Source organism: Ruditapes philippinarum, unplaced genomic scaffold (genome assembly GCF_026571515.1).
Source record: "Ruditapes philippinarum isolate M1 unplaced genomic scaffold, ASM2657151v2 ctg3368_1_1_1_1, whole genome shotgun sequence".
Lineage (NCBI taxonomy): Eukaryota > Metazoa > Mollusca > Bivalvia > Venerida > Veneridae > Ruditapes > Ruditapes philippinarum.
In genome coordinates, this window is record NW_026854526.1 from 118,817 (window position 1) to 142,740 (window position 23,924).

General features: G+C 32.8%; 1 protein-coding gene across 2 annotated transcripts; it reads right to left on the reverse strand.

Moving 5' to 3' along the window:
* Positions 1 to 3,107: 3,107 nt before the first annotated feature.
* On the reverse strand, positions 3,108 to 16,695 carry LOC132740371 (17-beta-hydroxysteroid dehydrogenase 14-like). 2 transcript variants are annotated; one of them, XM_060728252.1, is made up of 9 exons: positions 16,469 to 16,693; positions 14,794 to 14,832; positions 14,159 to 14,244; positions 6,308 to 6,374; positions 5,702 to 5,793; positions 5,283 to 5,387; positions 4,128 to 4,195; positions 3,715 to 3,805; positions 3,108 to 3,319 (listed from the first exon to the last, which is right to left on the reverse strand). In XM_060728252.1, exons 1-9 carry the CDS (start codon positions 16,554 to 16,556, stop codon positions 3,182 to 3,184), a joined length of 774 nt encoding a protein of 257 aa, XP_060584235.1. In that variant the 5' UTR covers positions 16,557 to 16,693; the 3' UTR covers positions 3,108 to 3,181. The 2 variants fall into 2 exon arrangements, with proteins under 2 accessions (XP_060584235.1, XP_060584236.1); XM_060728253.1 differs by lacking the exon at positions 5,283 to 5,387 and having other exon boundaries at positions 16,469 to 16,695.
* Between the last annotated feature and the right edge of the window lie 7,229 nt (positions 16,696 to 23,924).

Below are 23,924 nucleotides of genomic sequence, written 5' to 3' on the forward strand. Positions count from 1 at the left end.
ATTGACCACCATTTCAAATGTATAAAATGAATCAAACTTTTATGTATGTCTGATATTAGATATCAAAGAAATTGTTTTTTTAATGTTGAAAGAATATGATAGTGTAGGAAGAATTAATTGGGCATTTTCTATTCAAAATTTGTTATATACACATGGCTTTTGATATGTTTAATTGAAACTGGATGTCATATTGGTCTTCCAAGGGAAGATCGTTATTGTCAATATTGTTATGTTAATTTCGATACACGATGTCTTGAATATGAATTTCATGTATTTTTAAATGTTACAAATATAGACATGAACTACAACCATTTTTATTAAACTGGTATAATGGTAGATTTGAATACGTAGATTTATGTAATTAAATGCAGTCTTCTGATGATGATAAAATAAGATCAGTTGCATTTTTGTACATGCCATTATGAAACATGAAATGTATAATAACATGACATAACTTTAATTCTAACACGACCCGCATTTTTCCCTATTGAACATAGAAGAACCGAAAGTGTGTATTATTATGCAATAGAGTCACTGTTTGACGTTCTATATTTAGACGTATGACGTAATCATTGTACATGTGACGTAACCACTATGAAATCCGACGCGCTGACAATAAGTACGGAAACAAATCAGGCGCAATTTTGCTTAATAGCAGGTACGGCAGCATTTATTTGTTTATGTCGTGTTAGAATCGAAATAATATATCCAAATCGGTGATTTTATCGCTGGATAACATCACTGTTTGTCGTTCGGATGCGCAACATTATATCAATCGGGCTACGCCCTCGTGATATAATTCCTCGCATCCGAACTCCAAACAGTGATGTTATTGAGCTATAAAATCACAGTTTGGGATATATTATTTCTTAAACATATTATGTTTTATTAGACGGCGCGTGGACAGATATGCATTTGTCAGTATAGCAATGGGGAAAAATATTAGACTTGATTTTGTGCATTTTTTTTTTTGTTTTAACAAAATCAAATTGTTTTCAAATTTTCTAATAAAAATAGCTTTTCTGATGTACAACATGTCACAGAGCTTTAAAGGATAAAAATAAACGTTTAACTGAAGTGATAGTGTAATGTTTGAATATTATATTCTTTTTATAATTATCTTATTTTATCTACCTCATAAATAACCTGCCAATGAGCCAGTCTATAGTGAGTGAGATGGAGCACCACACTAAATGCCGTTTTCCGGTATATACCGATCGTTCTAAAACCCGTTGAGACCCGTCTATAATCTAAACAAGAGGTATCACTAAAATGTGCAACAGAAATTATTTTGGTGCTACGTACACAGCGGAAATATTTTTTGAAAAACAGGCAAAACGTGTGCGGCATGTTATTCATTTAAATAATTAACATTTATGTTACAGAACAGATTAAGTGAGTGAAAAAAGTACGCTTATCTTAAAACGTATTACAAATATTTGCAATAGGTTATTTTGAAGAATTCTGTGACCGACGATTGTTCTGTTTAGCCTAGATTTTTTATAACATTTTGTGGTCCAATACCTAGATTCTAGGCGAATATGCAATCTTTTGTTAAATAATACGTAACAAATAATTGATTATATATAAGTGTGACCTTGGGGGAAGCAAACCAATTTTTGGGCTCTACACATCGTCTCATAATGGTGATCAGTTGTGCCGAGTTTTTGCAAAATATTTTCAGCTGTTTAAAAGTTATGGAGCGGACACGAAATTTAAAGTTTTTTAACACTTGACCTTCAAGTGGGACCTTGACCTTGGGGAAACAACCCAATTGTTGCGCTCTTCATATCGTCTCATAATGGTGATCACTTGTGCCAAGTTATTAAAAAAATGTTCAGCAGTTTAAAAGTTATGGAGCGGACACGTAAGTGTTACGGATGGACGGACAGGCAGATGTGCCAACATTTTGGGTTTATGTGCTTTTCTTTGATCTTTATGTGGTACTTTTCCACATAAACCAGTAAAATTTTCACAGGAACCAGTCAGTCTATGGGATTTCCTTCCTTTTAAGATTACGAACGAAATGAAGCTTATAGACCTTTAGATGTTTGCCTGGATGGACGGACGACGAACGGACAGAAGGACGGACGGACAGACTGAGCATTTCTGATAAAGAAAAAATGATCTTTCTTTCTTTTTGAGTAAACGGTTAACACTTCAAGTTCTATCAACTTGATTAAATAGTGCCAAAACAGCAGGAATTAATATTTACACACAATCAGCGAGTAAGGAAATGACAAAGGCTGTTATTATGTGGTAATTCAATTATGATAACAGCCGTCAGTGAACTAATAGTTTGTGTATAAGTCGTAAATAACACAATAAAGAATAGAATAGAACTACTAACAAACCACTTTAACGACGATGGTTAACAAGAAGCGATTGAACAAACTTTGGTATCTTAATTCTAGTTTTAACAAATTGCTTCCTAAGGTATTGTAATATATGTATGACATGGCCCATTACGAAATGTTACGTCTTGATATATGTCACAATTATACACGTTATATTCTAACATAGCATAATCTTTAGTAGGTTCAAATTTTTGTAGAGGTCCACTTGACAATTTAGGTTCTTTGTATTAAATGTATTTTCCTAAATTAACTTTTGTTAAGTAAATGAATCCTAGGGTGGAGCCAATTTAGACCCGAAGGGAATGGTTTATATGATTTTTGTAGGAGACAACAAGGTGATGCCAAATAAATAAGTTCAGGGCATTGTAATTACTGAAAAGAGGATTTTCAAAGATTCCATTTTCGAGTCAATTTTAAGCTTTTGTGGCCTACTTATGGATCATACTGGAACCATCTATATAACTGTTGTAGAAAATAACCTAAGTATTATTCCTTTGAAGTTTGGTCAAAATCCATCGTGTGGTTTAGGAGGAGATTTTGTTATAAGAAATTGTGGACACTGACGGAAGACGCACGACGGATAAAATGAAGTCACAAATACTCTGTCCACAAAATGATACTCAAGTATTTAAAATTATCATTCTTCCCTAGAATATATCGACTTGTTTCCGCACATAATCTCTCGCATGATATTTAACTAGCGTATTGTAAAAATGCATATAAATAAATTCTTTGAACATTAACAACATACACCATTTAAGATAGGATTTTATTGATCGTGCCAAGTGATGAAAAACAAGTAAGCAAACAAAATCAAGTTTTGGCTATTTCATTTTTATCCCATATCCCCTTTCTATACCCGCAGTACAACTAAGATCTTCACCGGTTGTAAAAGTTGCATCAGCTGCTAAAAATAGGCATGCCATTCCGATCTCACGTGGATCTGCAAACCGTCGCAGAATCTGAAAATACAACAACAATAAATACTATCATTGACCAGAACTGTTTAAAAAATGAAATCTTGAAATAATGAATTAAATTGGTTCATGCTTCTCCACATATTCTGGTCATAGAAAGTACTAAAAAAACAAAAGATTTAGTATATTATGTTCACAATGAAAGTGTTGGTAAAAAAAGAATACATTTTGCACTATAATCTAAATAATATTCATTGTTTTTCTCCTTTTTTTCCTTTAAAAAAGCCAACATTACAGCGATCTACTGTCATACTATTTTCTCATCACGTAACAATTTTCATATTTATACACAGTAAGTTAGCTTTAGTATTCACAGAAAGAATTATTTTAAAGTAATTTAGTCAAAACAGTTTTTAGTCAAAACATATTTTCTAACTAACACTAATATCTTTTATTTGTTCCATCTCTCCTTTTTCTGCTGTTTTTGCCCATTCTTCGAATAAAGGAGTCCAAACACATCCAGGCGATATCCTTAAATATATACATTAAGAGTACAATATGTTTTGTTTTTTTTTGTTTTGTTTTGTTTTGTTTTTTTAAATCCACGATTTTGTCATTATTGCACATTAATACAAAACAAATAAGAATAAATGCAAACATGGCAATTTTACAAATGCAAAAAGGCAAAATAACTCTTATAACATTGAAAACAGATAATTATTCTTCTGACTTTTTAATGATGCTCATCCATTTCATATTATTCACATTTGTTGATTTAAGCCAAAACAAAATTTAGCTGATTCTAGCAATCATGACACACAATATCGTAATTAATTTAGTAACCTCTACTCACGAATTCACTCGAACACCATGCCTTCCTTCATCTGTTGCAAGGGCACGTGTCATTCCAACAATACCACCCTACAAAAGTAACATTCTATACTTCACGCCATACAAAAATAAATCCACTGAGCCTTACACGTTGAACTTCGTGGTATTTCAATGAATATAATTATTGGATCACCTGATATGATATGATATGGAAAGATATGAAGGGCATGACATGACATACCAAAACAAATAACGTAAAATAACATTATATAAATATTACAACATTAAATACGATATCTTGCTATAACAAGACATCAATTTATGATATTGCATACCAAATAACATGACATATTTAAACAAATAACATAACACATTCCTATTATGATTACACATTACATCATTACATACAATAAAATGTTTTTACAACATAACAAAACATGACATAAATCTACCATAACAAATATTGTGACATACGTTAGCAAATAACATAACATAACAAAATGTAACGTATCATAAAAATCACTATCATTATAACATATTACAACATTCCATATAACATGAGGGTAACAGGACAACAAAACATTACAAAACGTAACCAATATAAATAAAGAGCAAAAAAGCGTATCATTACGTTTTTAACATTAGATAACATAACAAATAACACATAATTAAAACGTATTATAGTAAAAATAAAATCAATACTAGTATATCGTTACAGAAAAAAGAATATAGACAGGGAGTCTGGACTTTTCAAGACTTTAATAATCAAAGGAACTCCACATAAAACATTAAATTTGAAATTCTTACATAGGTTATCTGATACACACAAATGAGAAAAAAATATGTAAAGTATTAATAAAGAAATTTACTCATAATAAGATTGTAACTCGACTTTTTATGCAATTCTGTGCTGGCATTGAGTTAAAAACCGATTAAACGCTTTTAATTTTCATGCCATTTTGCAGAACTAAAATAATAATTCTAGGACACGGAGCGAGGGACTGATCTGACATTTTGTACACTGACCTTCATCTTTTGGTACACAAATCTGGGAATTATATTACCAGTCCTGTTATGTCTGGTTACCCCGTTGTAAGCATTACTTAGTCATAATATATATAGGACTTAGATTACCATAAACTTTTTAATAAGGATAAAAGGAAACAGATCAAATTACCTTTGTAGCAACATACGTCACTGCGTCAGGTTGACCGACCGTGAAAGCGCCACTAGATATATTTACTACTGAACCCTTTGTCTTTCGAATATATGGTAAAGCAAACTGAAAACAAACTATGCTCTGTTACGGAACTGGTCAACTAATGTTTGCAAACATATCGCAAACAAGTATCTGTTTCTCAAGCAATTACAGCTATTTAAAATGTACCTTTTCTGCAAATGTTTTCAAAAATGTATTCATAAATAAACTTCTTTTAAGATAAATAACATATCTTTGAGGCAATGAATCAGGCTACTGCATTTATAATATTCGTGTAAATTACTGAAGAAAGATGCACAATGTAGTCTTCGCTACGATTGAAAAATATATTTATAAAGAAACTCTACACAAATAAGTGTAGGCATATGTGGCTTTACCTTACAAGCAAGGAAGTATCCTATAAGATTTAAGTCCAACAACTTTCGAAATTCCTCTGACGAAAACCCATCAATAGTTCTTGCAGGTGGGTCTACAATAGGAAACGAAATTACAAGTTGACGTAGCCTCAACATTGATTCTCACGTATTGTGGTAATAACTATGTTTGTGTTAAATCACAGTGTCACTGCGAGATCCCATCGTTACTTTTGCTAGAAAGATGTCCCTTGATGTCCTTTCAAGTATCATTTCACCGCTGTTGACTATTTCTCATATATTTTATCTTTTAATATACAAGTAAAAATAAATTTGTTAATTGAAAAATAGTTTTTTAGTTATAACTATATTTTTAACGTTGCAAAAGCCGATTTAAAAGCAAGAAAATCACAACATTTTGGGCATTTGGATATACATCATCAAAACATCCTTAGGTGTGGTAATATAATTCCATAGTCTTATCAAAGCATATAAATAATTGCAAATAATTTGTATGAATTTAAGGGGTTTAATTTTACATGTTTCTTAACTTTAAAAGATTAATCAGTACCATATTTGTTCTTGTTTGTTTATTCAATAAGTTACCATAATAAATTTTAATAAACTTACGCCATCCAGCATTGTTCACTAGACAATCTATCTTCTGGAATTTATCAATCGTGGCTTCAACTGCTGCCTGGTTTATGAAATAATATGAAAGTTAACACATAAATTTTTTTATCGTATGACTTTGATATTTAATGTTTGAACTTCAAACGGCTAGTCTAATATCACATTTTTACATAATTGTTTTTTTTAAATATGTTTTACATTTATTGTTTCAAAACCTTTTACTTTTATAGATGATAGTGTCGATTGTTATTTAGTAATTCAGTGCATATCACTGTAAAGCGCCTTTGAACGTGTATATAAATTTGGTAAATAAATAATTATATTAATGCAATCTTTTCTTTTGGTATAGCAGTTTTGCTACTTTATGCCTAACTTCTAATTCATAAGTATTACTTGCAGTATTAAATATGTGCTCTAGGTTTGAATAAATATCATGTTAATGACGCTGTGGCATTTATAACAAACTAAAGTTTGAAAGTGTTAGAAATCTCTGTAATGATTATTAGAATTCTAAAACTTTGTAAACATGTAGTTTGTAAGAATTTTTCAGACAATAATCACAAGGATATTAAAAGTTGTTCCTTTTACATGTATAGTCTAAATATATTTTGATGATATGGAAGCAACCGGCTTTTCAACTCAGTTGCTTTAAATCGTAACATCATAATATCTGCTTGTAATATTGCACTGTCTGTGTTCGCTTTGAATTATTTAATGAAAGTCACTAGTTATGTTTGAACACTTGTAGATCTATATAAGAAGGTTGTACAAAAAGTAATAGGACTAAGAGACTTGCGTATTCATATTCCATTAAATTAAGAACATTTTCATATGTACGGCAATCATAAATTTGTTAAATTATTAAGCTAATCGCGTGTTCCCTGTGATATTGAATAACCATGGTAACACACAACCGGCGAACCCGGCGCAATGCATCAACAAATTTTTGAAGTTAAGTTGTACTTATAGTTTATTCATAATTTATTGTCTATTTTCCATATATTGCACCAAACCATTTAATAATATATAAGTGATATTATGTACACATTTGACGTTATTCAGACAAAAAATGGTTAACTTATCAAGTTTTAAACAGCAGTGATCATAGCGTTAAATGTAGAAATATGACGTTCGTTGTAAATCAGAAAATCTGTGCGATCGTTAAATTTGCCAACAGATAGCATTGGTCCTTCAGCTACATACGAAAAAAACAAACTCGGGACAATTACTAGGCCATCAGGGCACTGATTTGCCAGTTACGTTAGTGACGTCAAATGAAAAAGCGCTACATACTCGTAAGTATCGGCTGACTGTCCGGCATGTTTGATGACTGCATCTGGTCTACTCATTCAGTTCTGACCAAAATGTTGAATTTGAGAAATGTGTTTTAACACTTTTTATTATATTGACCAAGATATACGTGTTATCAATTAATCAATATAATAATGATACACGGTAATTATAAGTATCATTTCCTCCGATTTTGTTTTTAACTAATGATAGCCTGTGCTCAGTACAAGATATAATTTTCAATTTTAATGTACTCTACATGACCATGTTCCGATATTTGTTTCTTGTAAAATTGTGTACAGTAGTATAGGCATATCTTTAAATGTTAACAAAGTAACGCTATCTTGGATGTTCTTGTTACTATTTACAGTGACTCATTCGTATATAAAAATGACCTCGGTACACAAACGCGGCGACTTATTTGGAGTTTATTTAAAGACTAACATGAAGTGTTGTTCATGCAAAGACTGATCAAACAAAGAGAACAATGACGTTGTTTCTAAAAATTACATCCAAGTTCCCGTATATAGCTAACTAATCAGGAGAGACGAGACCTTGTTGTACATGAATATAAGACGGAGGAACACTAACGCTGGTCATAAGAGTTCTGACTCTCGACCAAGAATCATGGCTAGTTATAGATGCAAGTTTAGTCTCGGTAATCAGAGGTATGTGCAAGTCAATGAATGGAAAGGCGATCTTGAGTCGATATTAGAGAATGAATGGATGACAAACTTACAAAAAGGGGCATCAGCTTAACGTTAATGTGATGGAAAAACCTGGTAGTTCAGTTACAATATGCGGACAGGGCAGCTTTAGTAAACAAAACAAAGTTGTTTGACCCATGTTGGAGGAAATGTCTGATGTAACGTCGCCGAAAATAGCGTCTGTTTGACTGGAAACCAGAAAATTACGTTGTACCGACCAAAATAGGAATTTGTTTGAGACCGAAAGAGTAATCCTGTTTAAAGGAACTGGTTTCAGAGATTGGGATAGTGTTGACCGAATTAGACGCAGTAGTGTCCTATTACCTACATAGCAATCATATGAACCAGATAGGAGCCCTACTGTGCGCAGAGTGCAACCCCAACGATTGCGGAATCTGGTGTAATCGCGTGACTATTATTTACAATGGCAATAGTCTATAAATAGATCGATAATGTCATTCAAAAAATAACATCCGATCAGAAATCGAACTGCGTGTCTATGAATTGAGCGCTTGGGTAAGTTCAGACATCGCTTTGAGACATTACAAGTGGTCGCATAACTGTGAATATATAAGAATAGGTGGTGCTCATCAACAGAAACCAACCCCAGTAGGCGGATTCGGCGGTTTTGGTTTTGAAGCATCAGTCTGACATTCTTCTTTTAGAGTAGGCGCATTTAGTGCAAGTACGAAGGATCAAACGAATAAATTATGTTAACGTTTAGTATGAATTTGCTTGAACGTGTTGTGAAATGCTATCAGTTTAAACGCGAGGCAGTAGAACACTTAATAAACATTTTTGAAGGCTATATAGAAGAAACCAGAACACATATTATGAAATCGACTGTATTGTGATATGTACTGGATAAATTTGCTATAACTTAATTTGTAAGAATGTGTATTTGTATTTGTTGTCAATAAGCAGCATGATTTTCTTCTTAGTATGTTAACACTTCCAACCTAGCTATTCTGGTGTAGAACAAATGAATCATTTGGTTGAGTCAGAGGGAAAATATAAAATCGGGAGGCATAAATCCGAAAATTGCTTCAAAGTCAGCAAGCTTTTTCCCTGACTACAGGAGACAAAAGGAAATTTTTCGCGTCATTGTAGAATGGATAGATAGTTAATGGGATATAGACTTAATGGATATGGTTGACTTGGCCAAACATTATGACGGTTATAAATACGTTTAAGTGGCATAGTAGATTTTTTTCTCGCTTTGTCTATTGTGAACCTATCAAAACCAAGAAAAGTGGCGATGTTATTACATTAGAGTGTATCTTATCTGGTCCTAGAAAACCAAATACGGTGAGAATAGACCGAGGCATGAAGTTTACAAGCAAAAAGGCTTATAAGTATCTTCAGCAAATGGAAATTCATCATTTCTATGCTTTAAATACGGAGAAATAGTGAACTGTGTGGAGATATGTATCAAAACGCTAAAGCATTAACCGATAAGATATATGACGAAAAAACCGAACCGAACGTTATCTTGGCCTGCTCGGAAATATTGTTCTTTCATATAACTCAACTATACATAGAAGCCTTGGAGAAAAAAAAGCAATAAACATAATTTAAGAGTCAGAAGGAGAAAGCATACTTCAGTAGTCCTTACTTAGGACCAAAGGCAGGTTAACCAAACACAAGGTCAGACACCACAGGTTTAAAGTAGGTCAATCAGTACGAGTATCACACGTGAAAAGCGTGTTTGACAGAGATTTGACTGGCGAAATATTCAAACGAGACAATGTATGCATATATACCTTAAAATACTGCGCCAATGAAGTGAATGAACAAGAATTGCAGACAGCCAGTGTTGATCAAAATATAGAATACCACGTTGAAAAAGTATTTAAGAAAAGGACGCGAAACAAATAAAAGGAAGTATTAGTTCGTTGATTGCATTGGCCAAAGAAATTTGGATCTCAGAAAAAGACCTGACACAGTACTCTTAAGTCCGACCCAGTACTCTTTAGTCACGTGATCATTCTCGTATATTAAGCAGATATTAACAACAAAAATGTCAATGATGATATTGAGATTCGAGACTTCGCATCATGATTATCATCAACGTTGTGTGCAACGCTAACCAGGACTATTCCATGGACCTGAGGCATTTATGCTATCATATAAGCTCATATAAGCTCGTTATGATCCAAAAACATTTCCCGGACCGGTTTGCAACACAAAACCTTCGGCGGTAATTGCATAGTTTTCTTCAGTGGTGTTATTAGTTGTAATGGTAAGGCATCCAGTGTTAGAGGAACGTCAAAGACTTCGTCAATATGCAGAACGTATACAGCGTCTCGGATTAACATTGATAGATCATATTTTTAACAATATCCGCTAGTCACACCTTATGAACCGCGTTAGATTTACAGTTGTTGGCGATAGAAAGAGTGGTCGTTCATAATCCCGAACTGTTCCCCTCCCAACATTTTTAAAATAAATTAGTCCATTTTGTTTTTTTTCACAGCCGTAAAGTGGTAATAACTGGTATCAAAAACCTGTCACAAAAAGATGATGAAGTCTACCCTGTACTCATAGGACTGGAACGTTTCACACGTAAGAAAGAATGAGCGCCTAGAGAACTCAACCATGAACCAGTCTCAAGTGTAGCGGAAACTGAAATTTCTTTTTCAGTTATTAAAAGATGCCTCTGTCGCTGCCAGAAAAAAAAAAAACATAATCACTAATATAACAGGGATTCAACGTGACAAAAACAGAAAACATACGTGAAAATAATGAAATAGTAATTACACTTTTTGAAACAGCATTGACACCATTTGAAACAGACCCTACAATGTGTTCTCCGCAGTTTAATTCGTCGGTTAATGCTCCTGGATACTCGCCAAGATTAGGATCATACTGTCCTTCTCGACTCACATAAGTCACACTGTCTATATGGTAATACAACATCCGTTTGTCTAATGATTCCAACACACTGTATAGTTTAAAGCTACATTAAATTGAATTTCAAATGAAAATGTAGCGACATAGATGTCGATTTTGATTTTGTCTGGTTGACATTCGGTTTTGTATATGATCAAGGGATTTTAGGCCCTTGGGAAATAATTACCAGATCTGCATATCCATTAAATATGTGATTGTTTTATTTCCCTTTTCTTTTCAAATGTGTCAATATCTTCCTTTTATGATTAAATCTATTGATTTACTTGTATGTAAACAGACATTTCTGTGAAGTCATATTCCATCGTGACTGTCACAGAATTTATTAGTTTTGTTATCTAAATATATTTAAATCTTGGATTTTCATTTATCAGGTATGTTACGTTACTTATTTATCACTATCTACTATTTTTCATTCAATGTTTCACTGTAACAAATATGTTTGTTTTTTAATCTTAAACTGTGTCTCTCAAGTATGTTTTAATTCTATAATTTGCGCAATTTTCTTTTCATATTATATGATCATGTCATTTTATATTAATTGATTGTAACTTAGATAACTGAGATCTTGGAATATTTCTTGTCATTGAAGTAAATAAAATTGTCATAGGATAATGTATAAAGTTAAGTTTTGCTTCATAAGATATGTTAGATTTAAGTTCTTAACTTAATATATTTATTTAGAAATAAAATATTATTGTTTTATATTTTTCATAAATGGTTTCATAAGTAATATTATATAAATAATTTATATTAATATAGCTGGTTTTTAATATTCAAATCAGCTCTTTTTCATCGCTATGTAAAAGTTCATTTCATAAGTATCGGTTGTTAAAGATTTTTAACATCGACCAAGATTTCGGTATCTTCTCAAATACAAAGTGAGTTATTGTTAAATTCTCCGTCAGTATTTGGTAATTTAAATATTACTGAATAATTATTATAATTATTGATAATGTCTTGTTATATTAAAAAAATTCCATCTTAACTATCACATAAACTATTTCTGTTATTCAAATTTAAATCTTGGTTTTTCATTTATCAGTCATCCAGCATATCTCCAAAAGTAACGCACATCCAAACATCAGTATAACAGAACATACAAAATACAGCCGGTCTTACAGGCCTTTAAGGCAATGATCGGTTCATTTAATATGAGGATGGAGAAGATCATTATTTGACTTCTTAACAAACGCGAGCTAAAGCTCAGCTTTAAAGATAAAATTAAATGAAATGAGATCGAGTGTGTCAATACACCCTGGCCTGCTGTATTGTTATTATTATACAGGATTTGCAATTGAAAACAATGTTCTCCAATTAGTTGTTTTTATTTCATATGGTCACAAATTTGGGTTTCAACGTGGTAAAACATCACAATTTTGAACAGGTATAAAATTCACGCCATTACTACAAGAACAGTAATGATATGTCTTTTCTGCTGTTTTTTTCTATAATTTTACTTGTCAATCCAAAAAGATATGCACATTCCTGTTGCCATTTGAGTCCGTGATTGACTTTGGGTTTTAAAAGACAAAATGCACAAGTTCGTAAATGTATGTAGATTTTAGTGTTTGGTAGATAGGTGGTTTCGTAGATAGATGATAATTCTCCTGGGAACTCCTAGGTCAAAATGTGTATAACCATAACATCTAGGGTTGTATTCATGTAAAAGTAAAATGTCCATTTCGGTAAATGAATTTTTTGTGTCATATATCAGGTGTTGTAATGAACTGACAACCTATAAAATAAAATGAAATGTAAAACAAAAACATGTAGTTTGTTTTAAATATTCGTTTCAATATAATTCCAGTTGTTGCGCTACAGAAAAATATTAAATAAAATACAATACGTAAATTATATATCGTTTATAATATGATGTAAACAGTATAGTTGCTGCGTCTAGTATACCGATACCGGTTAATTTCACTTTTTGATAAAGTTACTGCTATATATTGGCTTTTATCGATATCGATGTTTTGTTCAGGTAGAATCTTTATTTTAGTTCCAAGATGCCACATGTCAAATTAAAAACGGACTGTAGCGGTGATTTATAAACGTTGTTGCTAAACACTGAAGGTGTAACTAAGGACAGCACAATTTTGGTTGTTAAGTATCCTTGCTCATAGAAAGAAGCTCGGTAGACTTAGAAAATTTCGCTATCAACGCGCGAAGAAAAATCTGACAGTCTTATTGCTTGTGCAAAGTTCTGTACATTTTGGCTTTTTTATCCTGTTTAATTCGCATATTTTTTATACAAATAAATGTGCTTAAGGTAACATGAATTTTAGGGGGGGGGAGCATGACAAGCCTATAAGGAGTGTATGTATTTACCAGTATGCGGTTTTAATGCATAACTAATTAATTACATTTCTTGACTTCAGTATACTATGATTGAAATTACTTAGAATTTCGTGTTGTAAAATACGATATAGATTGCACAGGATGCAAAGTATCGATAAAAACGAGATGTTCCATACTACATCTCGTATACATACCTAAAGGTATATGAAGCTGTAACGACTCAATTAGAGATGGACACGTTGAAGCGATAACGTGTCGAAGCTTGTAGGATCAAATATGGTTTAAGCTCGTGAGGTCATTCCTAATATGCAAATAAAAATTTAAGTAACGAACAATATGGCCGCCGCGCAAGAAGAAATAATGCATTTATGACAAAGGTCATTTTTTCGCTTGACGCCCAATGGGAAACATCGTCAATAAAAGTAATATTTCCGGTTTTAAACGTTCTTTAATATAAAATGGACTTTGTTTATTTGAAGCCCATTTCACAGTTTGCCCTTTCTTCAAATGATAATCATCTAAAAAGATCTAAAACCATAACTTAATTGGTATAGGACTTTTTTCTAAAGATGAAAAAAAATCTTTGGTTTCCCAGGCATAATGTGCCTTTAAACCTAAATTAACATTAAAACTCGTTTACCTTTATTTGTTCTTCTTTTGTCATATCGCAGTGTATATAAAACACCTCTCCGGGACCCTCGGGCTTCATCGTCTCTCCCACAGCATCTGTTGAATAAAAGCTCAATCAATAATGGTATTTTCTTTAAACATTGCTTGTTTTATATTACTTTTACGTTCAAGAAGACCAAAACGCTCTATATTGAGAATAGCAAACAGGACATTCCTCGCTATTTTACAAATTGTAGAAACTTCCATGATAGGTTATGTTATTAAAGGCACTCAACTGAGGATACTGAACATGTTTCTTCGAGATCTGTTTACTACTTGATGAACATCTGGACTAATAAATTGAGCGCAAATTTTCAGATCATTCGCTCACCCTGTTTCTTTCCAAAACAATCATTGTTATTATGCAATTGATCTACAAATAAAAAAGCTTTTAAATACTTTGAACTAAAATCGGGTTAAGACAGGCACAAAAAATCGATTTCAACTGATATTCTGACTTTCTTTAATATCTTTGCATATTGTTTTAAATGCATGAGTCAATCTTTGTAATATTTTTCTTAGGATTTGAACCTCAGTAAAATAAAAGCTTTAAGTTTGTAATATTTTATTATAAATAAAATATGGAAACGTAAAGAAATGTTTTACCATCAATATCAAACACGGCAACTTTGGCTCCATTTTCAACTGAAAAAAAAAGAGAAAATTTAATGAAACTGTCATTTAAATATAATTATTTAAGATATTTTACTTAGTTGAGTGCAATATGAATTATATTGGATTTTTATACAGCATTGGATTCGGCTAGCAGGTTTGACAGCTGTTTACTTGTCAAAGAGAATCAGTCTTGTATATAAAACTGTCTTACACTTATTTTACGTGTGATACAATATGAATTTGATATAATAATAATAATAATAATAATAATAATAATAATAATAATAATAATAATAATAAAATTAATAATAATAATAAATGATAAAAAAATAATAATAATAATGTCTTTTCTACCAGTATGGTGCCAAGCAAGCCTGCATTTCTGCGTAGTTTTACCCGGCTCAATAAATTAAGTTTTCTGTAATTTTGTTGTAATCAATGCTTCCGAGGGATCACATTTTCTCCAAATTTTTATACTTCACAACAGCAGGTGTCAAGTGTTATGTGGCAGCTGTAAAAAGTTGCCCCGTACATTAACTTCAGTGTTGCTATATTTTTCTGGTCCTTCGGGATCATTGATTCCAGCACATTTAGTGTTGAAAATTGAGTACGGCTCAAGCCGGTGCTAGAAGGCGTAAGGGATGTTGCCCTGAATCATTATTTCTTCATGTACAGACTCAATCAAACCGAGTCTGCAATTTTCATGTAACAAACCGAGTCTGTAATTTTCATGTAATTTTGTAGTAAGAAATGCTTCCGAGGGATCACATTTTCTCCAGATTTTGATATTTAAAAGCTTATTTTTCAAACGAACTTTTCTCAATTCAAAGCTTGTATAATCCAATATATAAATTCAACAGATAAAGGGTGAAGTGTTCTATATTTAGTGTTTTAAAACAGAAAATATTCGTCCCGCGGTTTACAGCTCCCCCATCTGTGGTATCTTTCAGCAATCTTTCAGTGTTATCTACATAAAGCATGTCACTGACACAATGACGTGACATTCAACATCCAGTCGTATTATCTTGACCAAGACATTGTTTGATGTTGTACACATTTAAATGGTCATATGTACGACTCGTCATAGGATAAAACCCGACACCGACAGATGCCCAACCAACACTCTAAAATAATTTGCCTTTTAAGCACCAGCAATGTGTAAAGTTTTCCTCCATCACGAAAACTCCCATGCAGATAAAAAATTGCCACTGCATATATAAGATTTTAGGACCGGCTGAGAAAGTCCTCAAATTCAATATCCCATGCTCTCTTCCGATGTTGCCCTGAATCATGGGGACAAATGGCAGGTGATTATACACGTGTTCAGCCCTATGTTGATATAATTCATACAAAATGAAAATAGGTTTTTTTTCCAAATCACAGGTTCAAGTTGTTACTTAAATTTTTATATAGAATGATGCTGTCCGTAGCTGTAACTTTGTTGAAAATTTCCTCTGGACTTAATGCTATAATCAGTAAATATGCAAACTGCGAACAAGCAAACAAGCAACTATATTCCGAATATTTGAAAAATTATGGTATAAAATATGCAGCTATAAATGATTAAGTTCCACTTTTTTCTCTTTTTTCCCATTCACCGTGGAATACACAGTATAGAATGTGTATATTTAAGAAAGATGTTACATAATGCTAAAAGTAAACTTACCGAATATATCAACGCAACCTCTTCCTATGCCCTTACAACCACCAGTTACAATAGCAACTTTATCCTGAAACCGTAAATTTGAAGCCATGTTCCTTATCTAATTGATTGTTTAGTTATATCTTGTCAAACATCAACATTTAATTTTATGTCCAAAATAACTTGAAATTTCGTTATCTCACACAAGTGTGTATTACACGTTATCCGGTCAAAAGTTCACGACCTAGTCGTTCATTTTAATGCAGTGAGTGCACAGTAGATAAAGTAGCTTAAACAGTTTAATGTGTACTTCAATCAACTTTCTCGTCTGCTACTTGGGAACTTGATGCTTTCATGTATAGTTGTACAGCCATTTTTAAAGCATTCAGAATAACATATGAGCCGCGCCATGACAAAACCAACATAATGGGTTTGCGGCCCGCGCAGTCTGATCAGGATCCATGCTGTTCGCTGTCAGTTTCTCTACTTGTTATAGGTTTTGTAAGCGAACAGCATGGATCCTGATCAGACTGCGTGGATGCGCAGGCTGGTCTGGATCCATGCTGGTCGCAAACCCATTATATTGGTTTTGTCATGGTGCAGCAGCTCATATATATTATTTCTTTTTTTAATTCCACGATGCAAACACAAGAGCGATCAGTAATCACATGTGTCGCCTCATGATGGCCAATTTCATGTTGGGTCAAATTTTGTGACAGACGGACGGACAGACAGACAGACAGTGCACAACTAGACTTGGTACTGATCATTCCTGTAAAGTTTGGATAAAATTGCACCAGTAGTTAATGAGGAGTAGTCCGGACAAGCTTTTGGCGTATCTGGCAACACACAGAAAAAAACACCTTTTTATCAAAGGGTCATAACTCGGCCAAAAATCATTCAACCGGAAAACCCGTGCAATATGCACAAGGACTTGAGCTACAGATCAATCCTGTAAAGTTTCATTGAAATTGCATTAGTGGTATAAGAGAAGTAGTCCGGACAAACTTTAAAAATAAAAATTATTAAAGGGCCATAACTCTGACAAAAATCATTGAACCGGAAAATGCTGACAATATGCACAACAAGACTTGGTACTGATCATTCCTGTGAAGTTTGGATAACATTGCACCAGTAGTTTATGAGGAGTAGTCCGGACAAGCTTTTGTGTATCTGGCAACACACAGAAAAAAACACCTTTTTATCAAAGGGCCATAACTCGGCCAAAAATCATTCAACCGGAAAACCCTTGCAATATGCGCAAGGACTTGAGCTACAGATCAATCCTGTAAAGTTTCATTGAAATTGCATTAGTGGTATAAGAGAAGTAGTCCGGACAAACTTTTAAATTAAAAATTATTAAAGGGCCATAACTCTGACAAAAATCATTGAACCGGAAAATGCTGACAATATGCACAACAAGACTTGGTACTGATCATTCCTGTAAAGTTTGGATGAAATTGCACCAGTAGTTTATGAGGGGTAGTCCGGACAAGCTTTTGTGACGGACGGACAGACAGACAGACAGACAGACGACGGAGAAGTGATCCCTATATGTCACCACTACTCCGTAGAGGCGACACAACAAGAGCGATCAGTAATCACATGTGTCGCCTCATGATGGCCAATTTCATGTTGGGTCAAATTTTGTGACAGACGGACAGACAGACAGACAGTGCACAACTAGACTTGGTACTGATCATTCCTGTAAAGTTTGGATAAAATTGCACCAGTAGTTAATGAGGAGTAGTCCGGACAAGCTTTTGGCGTATCTGGCAACACACAGAAAAAAACACCTTTTTATCAAAGGGCCATAACTCGGCCAAAAATCATTCAACCGGAAAACCCGTGCAATATGCACAAGGACTTGAGCTACAGAATCAATCCTGTAAAGTTTCATTGAAATTGCATTAGTGGTATAAGAGAAGTAGTCCGGACAAAACTTTAAAAAATAAAAATTATTAAAGGGCCATAACTCTGACAAAAATCATTGAACCGAAAATGCTGACAATATGCACAACAAAGACTTGGTACTGATCATTCCTGTAAAGTTTGGATTAACATTAAACCAGTAGTTTATGAGGAGTAGTCCGGACAAGCTTTTGTGTATCTGGCAACACACAGAAAAAAACACCTTTTTATCAAAGGGCCATAACTCGGCCAAAAATCATTCAACCGGAAAACCCTTGCAATATGCGCAAGGACTTGAGCTACGATCAATCCTGTAAAGTTTCATTGAAATTGCATTAGTGGTATAAGAGAAGTAGTCCGGACAAACTTTTAAATTAAAAATTATTAAAGGGCCATAACTCTGACAAAAATCATTGAACCGGAAAATGCTGACAATATGCACAACTAAACTTGGTACTGATCATTCCTGTAAAGTTTGGATGAAATTGCACCAGTAGTTTATGAGGGGTAGTCCGGACAAGTTTTGTGACGGACGGACGGACAGACAGACAGACAGACGGACAGACAGACGACGGAGAAGTGATCCCTATATGTCGCCACTACTCCGTAGAGGCGACACAAAAATGATATATTCAAAACATTTTCTTAATAGATCTATAAGTAATCAGATTTAAAGTTTTGAAGTTTGAAAATTGAGAGGCTGCGTAACATTTTGAGCCATCCATAGATTACAAGATAACCTTTGTAGGTGCTGTTAAATGTTCTTTTGAAATACTTATTTTTTAATATTTTATTATGTTGTTTGAGTTTGTCTTTTTTCTGCAAACTCTAATGAATGTCGCGATTTTCAAGAAAACTGGAGCTAACAGTGTGATAATACTTTGATGATGACACTAAAGCTTTTAGATTATATCAAAACTATGGTCGTACTTTCGTGGTTTCGTTATTTCGACTTTTCATCATCGTAATTTCGTGTTACCGCAAGTTTCGAGCTATGTGTGTACCGCGATGGCCGTAAATACACAGAATTAACGTTTATTAATATAAATCTTATTTACTGTATCTTTGTGAGATAAGCAATATCAAAAAAAAAAATGGTATTATTAGTTCTTCTTACATAATATATATTGTCTGTAAAATATAGCTAACAATATGTGGCCCTTTTATGTTAAAGTGAATTGATCTATACTGGAAAGTATGATATACAATGAATAATTACGTTGGTAGTATTAAGTATCATACATGAGAAGAAACCATGAGAGAATTATACATATATGAGCCGTGTCACGACAAAACCAACATAATGGGTTTGCGACCAGCATGGATCCAGACCAGCCTGCACATCCGCGCAGTCTGATCAGGATCCATGTTGTTCGCTTACCAACCCTATTACATGTAGAGAAACTTATAGCGAACAGCATGGATCCTGATCAGATTGCGCGAATGCGCAGGCTGGTCTGAATCCATGCTGGTCGCAAGTTTTGCCGTGACGCGGCTTATATATTGATGATGCTGGCGTGAGATACATGATCCGTTATTACATATATTTATTTTACATATAATAAAATGTTCTGGAACAAAATATTATTATTCATCATATGATTGCTCATACTAATTCACTTAGAATTTTATATCAACTTTTTTTTCAAGTTATATTATACATGTATAAGATATCTAAATGATACATTTTTATTGTTATTATTAATATTTGGAAAAACTTATGGAAAATGTGATCATTATAGACCAATTAACTTTAAGCTTATGAGGCCGCATCTTATATGGATGTTGGTCTGGAAATCCAACGTAACCATTCCGCACCATATCCAAAAATTCTGATGCGATTAAGAATGTGACACATCGTTGGCACATCCACTGGCACATGTGCTGGAACAATATATTTAAACACTGAGGAAAAGGGAACTGCAAATATATATTAGAAAAAGCAAGTTAATTAATGTGAATATATTATTTATATGATTTAGAATGTGACACACCGTTGGCACATCCACTGGCACATGCGCTATTTTTAAACACTGAAGAACAGGGAACTGCAAATATATATTAAAAAGCAAGTTGATTTATGTGAATATATTATTTATACATGTATTACCGGTTTAACAAATGCAGTAGAAGTTATATGGACATATACTAGTCTATACTCATCATACCAGTGACACCACACGTACTTGAAGTCTTAGTCTAAAAGTGACTAGCAAAATGTAACTGGGTAAATCCTTTGTTGTAATATAAGGAAAATACAGGGAATAGGAAATTGAAGACTTTCTCATTGTTTGTTAAACACTTATCAGTGGGAGTGGTTGTCAAACTTATTTCTAGTATGGAAGTCAGAATAATTCTTTGTTTACAATTCGCTAGGTTTATGGCGAATTATTTCACAATTTTCTCTAATTTTAGGTACCAAGCATCTTGCATGCTCTAAAACCAATATTTAAATGTTATAGAATTCATATTTGCTCTTTTCTAAAACAGTAAATAATTTTTCGTTTCTAAGGCATAATATGCTTTTAGAACTAGTAAATTGGTAAATGATATCAACACACTAAGAACTGTATCCTGACATGACCAAGCCTTTCTCAATTACTTGTTACGATGATTTGTAATACCGAGAAGTTAAAATGGTTGTAAAAGCAACAACAACAACAAAATTGTTTTTATTTGAATATGCATGTATTAGGAAAACGTGTAAAATAAACTGTAGATGTATTTATTTTATTGATATACCTATTTTAAGTCTTAATATCAATGGTGCAATGTTGAGAGGAAGTTTTGAAAACAAAATACCAAAAACCAAAGCCGACAACATCCCTATAACAGCAGGCCAAAGGGTCTTTGTGCCTTGAAATATCGTAGCCATGTCACGTGAATAGTCATTAAATAATAAATCTAGGAATGTCAATGATGTGTATAGCCATATTGATTTTAACTGTTTATACAAATGAAAAATAATATAATTTTAACTTTTTAAGTTATTTCTTTACATAACTATGATGTGTTTTTTTTTTCAAAAATGTGTAAAACTATTTGAATTAACAACATTTTTAAAAAGTATGTATAATGTAAGCTAGAAGTATTTCCTTGTTGCTAAGATGAGAATGTCCAAAAATATCCATTTCTGGTAAGTATCATCATACTTGACGTTGATAAGTCAATGTCAATTAAGTGTAGATTTGATACTTGTTTTCGTGGTTTTATGTTGTTGTTTTTTTTTTGTTCAAGGCAGATGATATTCATCACGGTCAGGTTGTTATAAAGATTTTAAAACAACGATTTTATTTTTAATTAAGGAAGATGAATGTAAACTTTGTAAAGTTCATCATTAAGATAAAATAATATTATCGAAATTGTATTGTTTCTGAAAAAGTGCTGAAAATATAACTATTATGTTGAAATTTCACAGAATTTGGTCATTTGAAAAAAAAATATCAAGACTACGCGCAAAATGATATTAACTTTTGTTTTCCAAAAGATGAATACATAAAGACAAACTTAAAAATAAATGCATGACTGAATAAAATGTTATGGACATATGTTACACACTATATGATTTGAAATTTGGATAGCAGTATCGAAAAAGTAAAGGCTGAAAACGATGAGAAAATATGATCATCTGATAACAAAATAAAAAAAAAACATAAGATTTTTTACATTGAGTAGGTCAAAAGGGATTAAGTAGCTTCTAGCTTGTAGTTTAATGCAAGAAAAAGGCCTATCATGTGACAATAGCAAAAAGTATGTGGCCTACTATTTATAGGGAGTGTCGACCGGCCTAAAATTTAGTGAGAGCTGCCGACTTCGAGGGCTTTCTTATTGCCCTCGTCGACAAACTCTGAGGAGGAGGAAACAGCCAGTGAGCTTCTTGCCCACGTTGACATGCGGTTAATGCTGGCTCTTTGAGACGACATTCGGCTCCTATTTCTTTCAGCGTCTGTCTGTCTATGTCTGATAGTGAGTCGAACTCTTTCCTGAAACTGGTGTTCGGCCTCGTCTTTTCGTTGCTTGCATTCAGTTCTAAAATATATCGAAGAAAAAAGGTGTTAATTGAATATTTACCATTGTCGTTGAGTTATGTAGATTATATATGCGGGGTGTAATGAAAATGATATAGTATCTGGTGTGATGTAAATGATATAGCATCTGTTGTGATGTAAATGATACAGTATCTGGTGTGGTGTTAATGATATAGTATCTTGTGTGATGTTAATGATATAGTATCCGGTGTGAATTAAATTATATAGTCTCTGGTGTGTTGTAAATGATATACTCTATGTTGTGATGTAAATGATATAGTATCTGGTGTGTTGTAAATAATATAGTATCTGTTGTGATGTAAATGATACAGTATCTGGTGTGGTGTTAATGATATAGTATCTTGTGTGATGTAAATGATATAGTATCTGGTGTGTTGTAAATAATATAGTATCTGTTGTGATGTAAATGATACAGTATCTGGTGTGGTGTTAATGATATAGTATCTTGTGTGATGTAACTGATATAGTATCTGGTGTGTTGTAAATAATATAGTATCTGTTGTGATGTAAATGATACAGTATCTGGTGTGGTGTTAATGATATAGTATCTTGTGTGATGTAAATGATATAGTATCGGGTTTGATGTAAATGATATAGTATCTGTTGTGATGTAAATGATATAGTATCTGGTTTGATGTAAATGATATAGTATCTGGTTTGATGTAAATGATATAGTATCGGGTGTGGTGTAAATGATATAGTATCTGTTAATTCTATGCATATTTCTGTTGTGTAAATAATACAATTATTTTTGTAAATGACATTTATTATATCGAAAGTGTACCATAATTAAGATATGTTAATTCTTGTCTGAACATCAGGTGTACGAAAACACACATTCTTTTAAATAAGGTAATTTATGTTATTAAATGTACATGTACATGTAATCAAATGGTTGTTAGAGGATATAAATGAACTTTTTCTCTGGTGCTCTCTTGCCAGTACTTTCTTTTTACATAGCTCCTCATTTCTTTTGGCATCATGTCGAGCCTCACAAGCTAGGCGTATCTGTTAAAATGTAACGAACATTAAGGGCAAACTCAAACTTTCCATTTGAAAATTCGCAACTTTGTATATATTGTATATATCTATGGTAAAAGTATAAAAAGAAAATATTTAATTTCGGAGTTTCGAATCTTATACCATTGGCTATTTCTTACGTTCCATATAGTGCCGTTGTTTGTCATGTAAATTTATAGATACACAACTACATCGTATATTCGTCAATACTCGGCATATTTCGGGTTTTTTTGCCCGTTACTTGTATAGCGTGAATGGGATTTAATTCTTTCGTAGCGATGTCTGCCGGATATACACATTAGATTAGATATAACGTTTAATATATAATCTTTTAGTTGAGGTCGAAGGGCAAATTTCAAATGTAATTAACCCTTACCATTCTAATGGACAAAACAACATTTTATATACTGACTAAATAGCGAATTTTGCAGTTACAAACAAATATCTAATTAATGCATGTATATAATTTTCAATTAAACGTTAGAAATATTTCCTGTCGG

Bases quoted from the DNA above. Each gene is read 5' to 3' on its own strand.
- LOC132740371 (XM_060728252.1), bottom strand. From the start codon at position 16,556: ATGGCTTCAAATTTACGGTTTCAGGATAAAGTTGCTATTGTAACTGGT. The intron at 14,833-16,468 runs GTAAGTTTACTT...TTTTTTTTTCAG, and splicing joins AGGTTGCGTTGATATATTCG to TTGAAAATGGAGCCAAAGTT. The intron at 5,388-5,701 runs GTAAAGCCACAT...GTTTGTTTTCAG, and splicing joins GATACTTCCTTGCTTGTAAG to TTTGCTTTACCATATATTCG.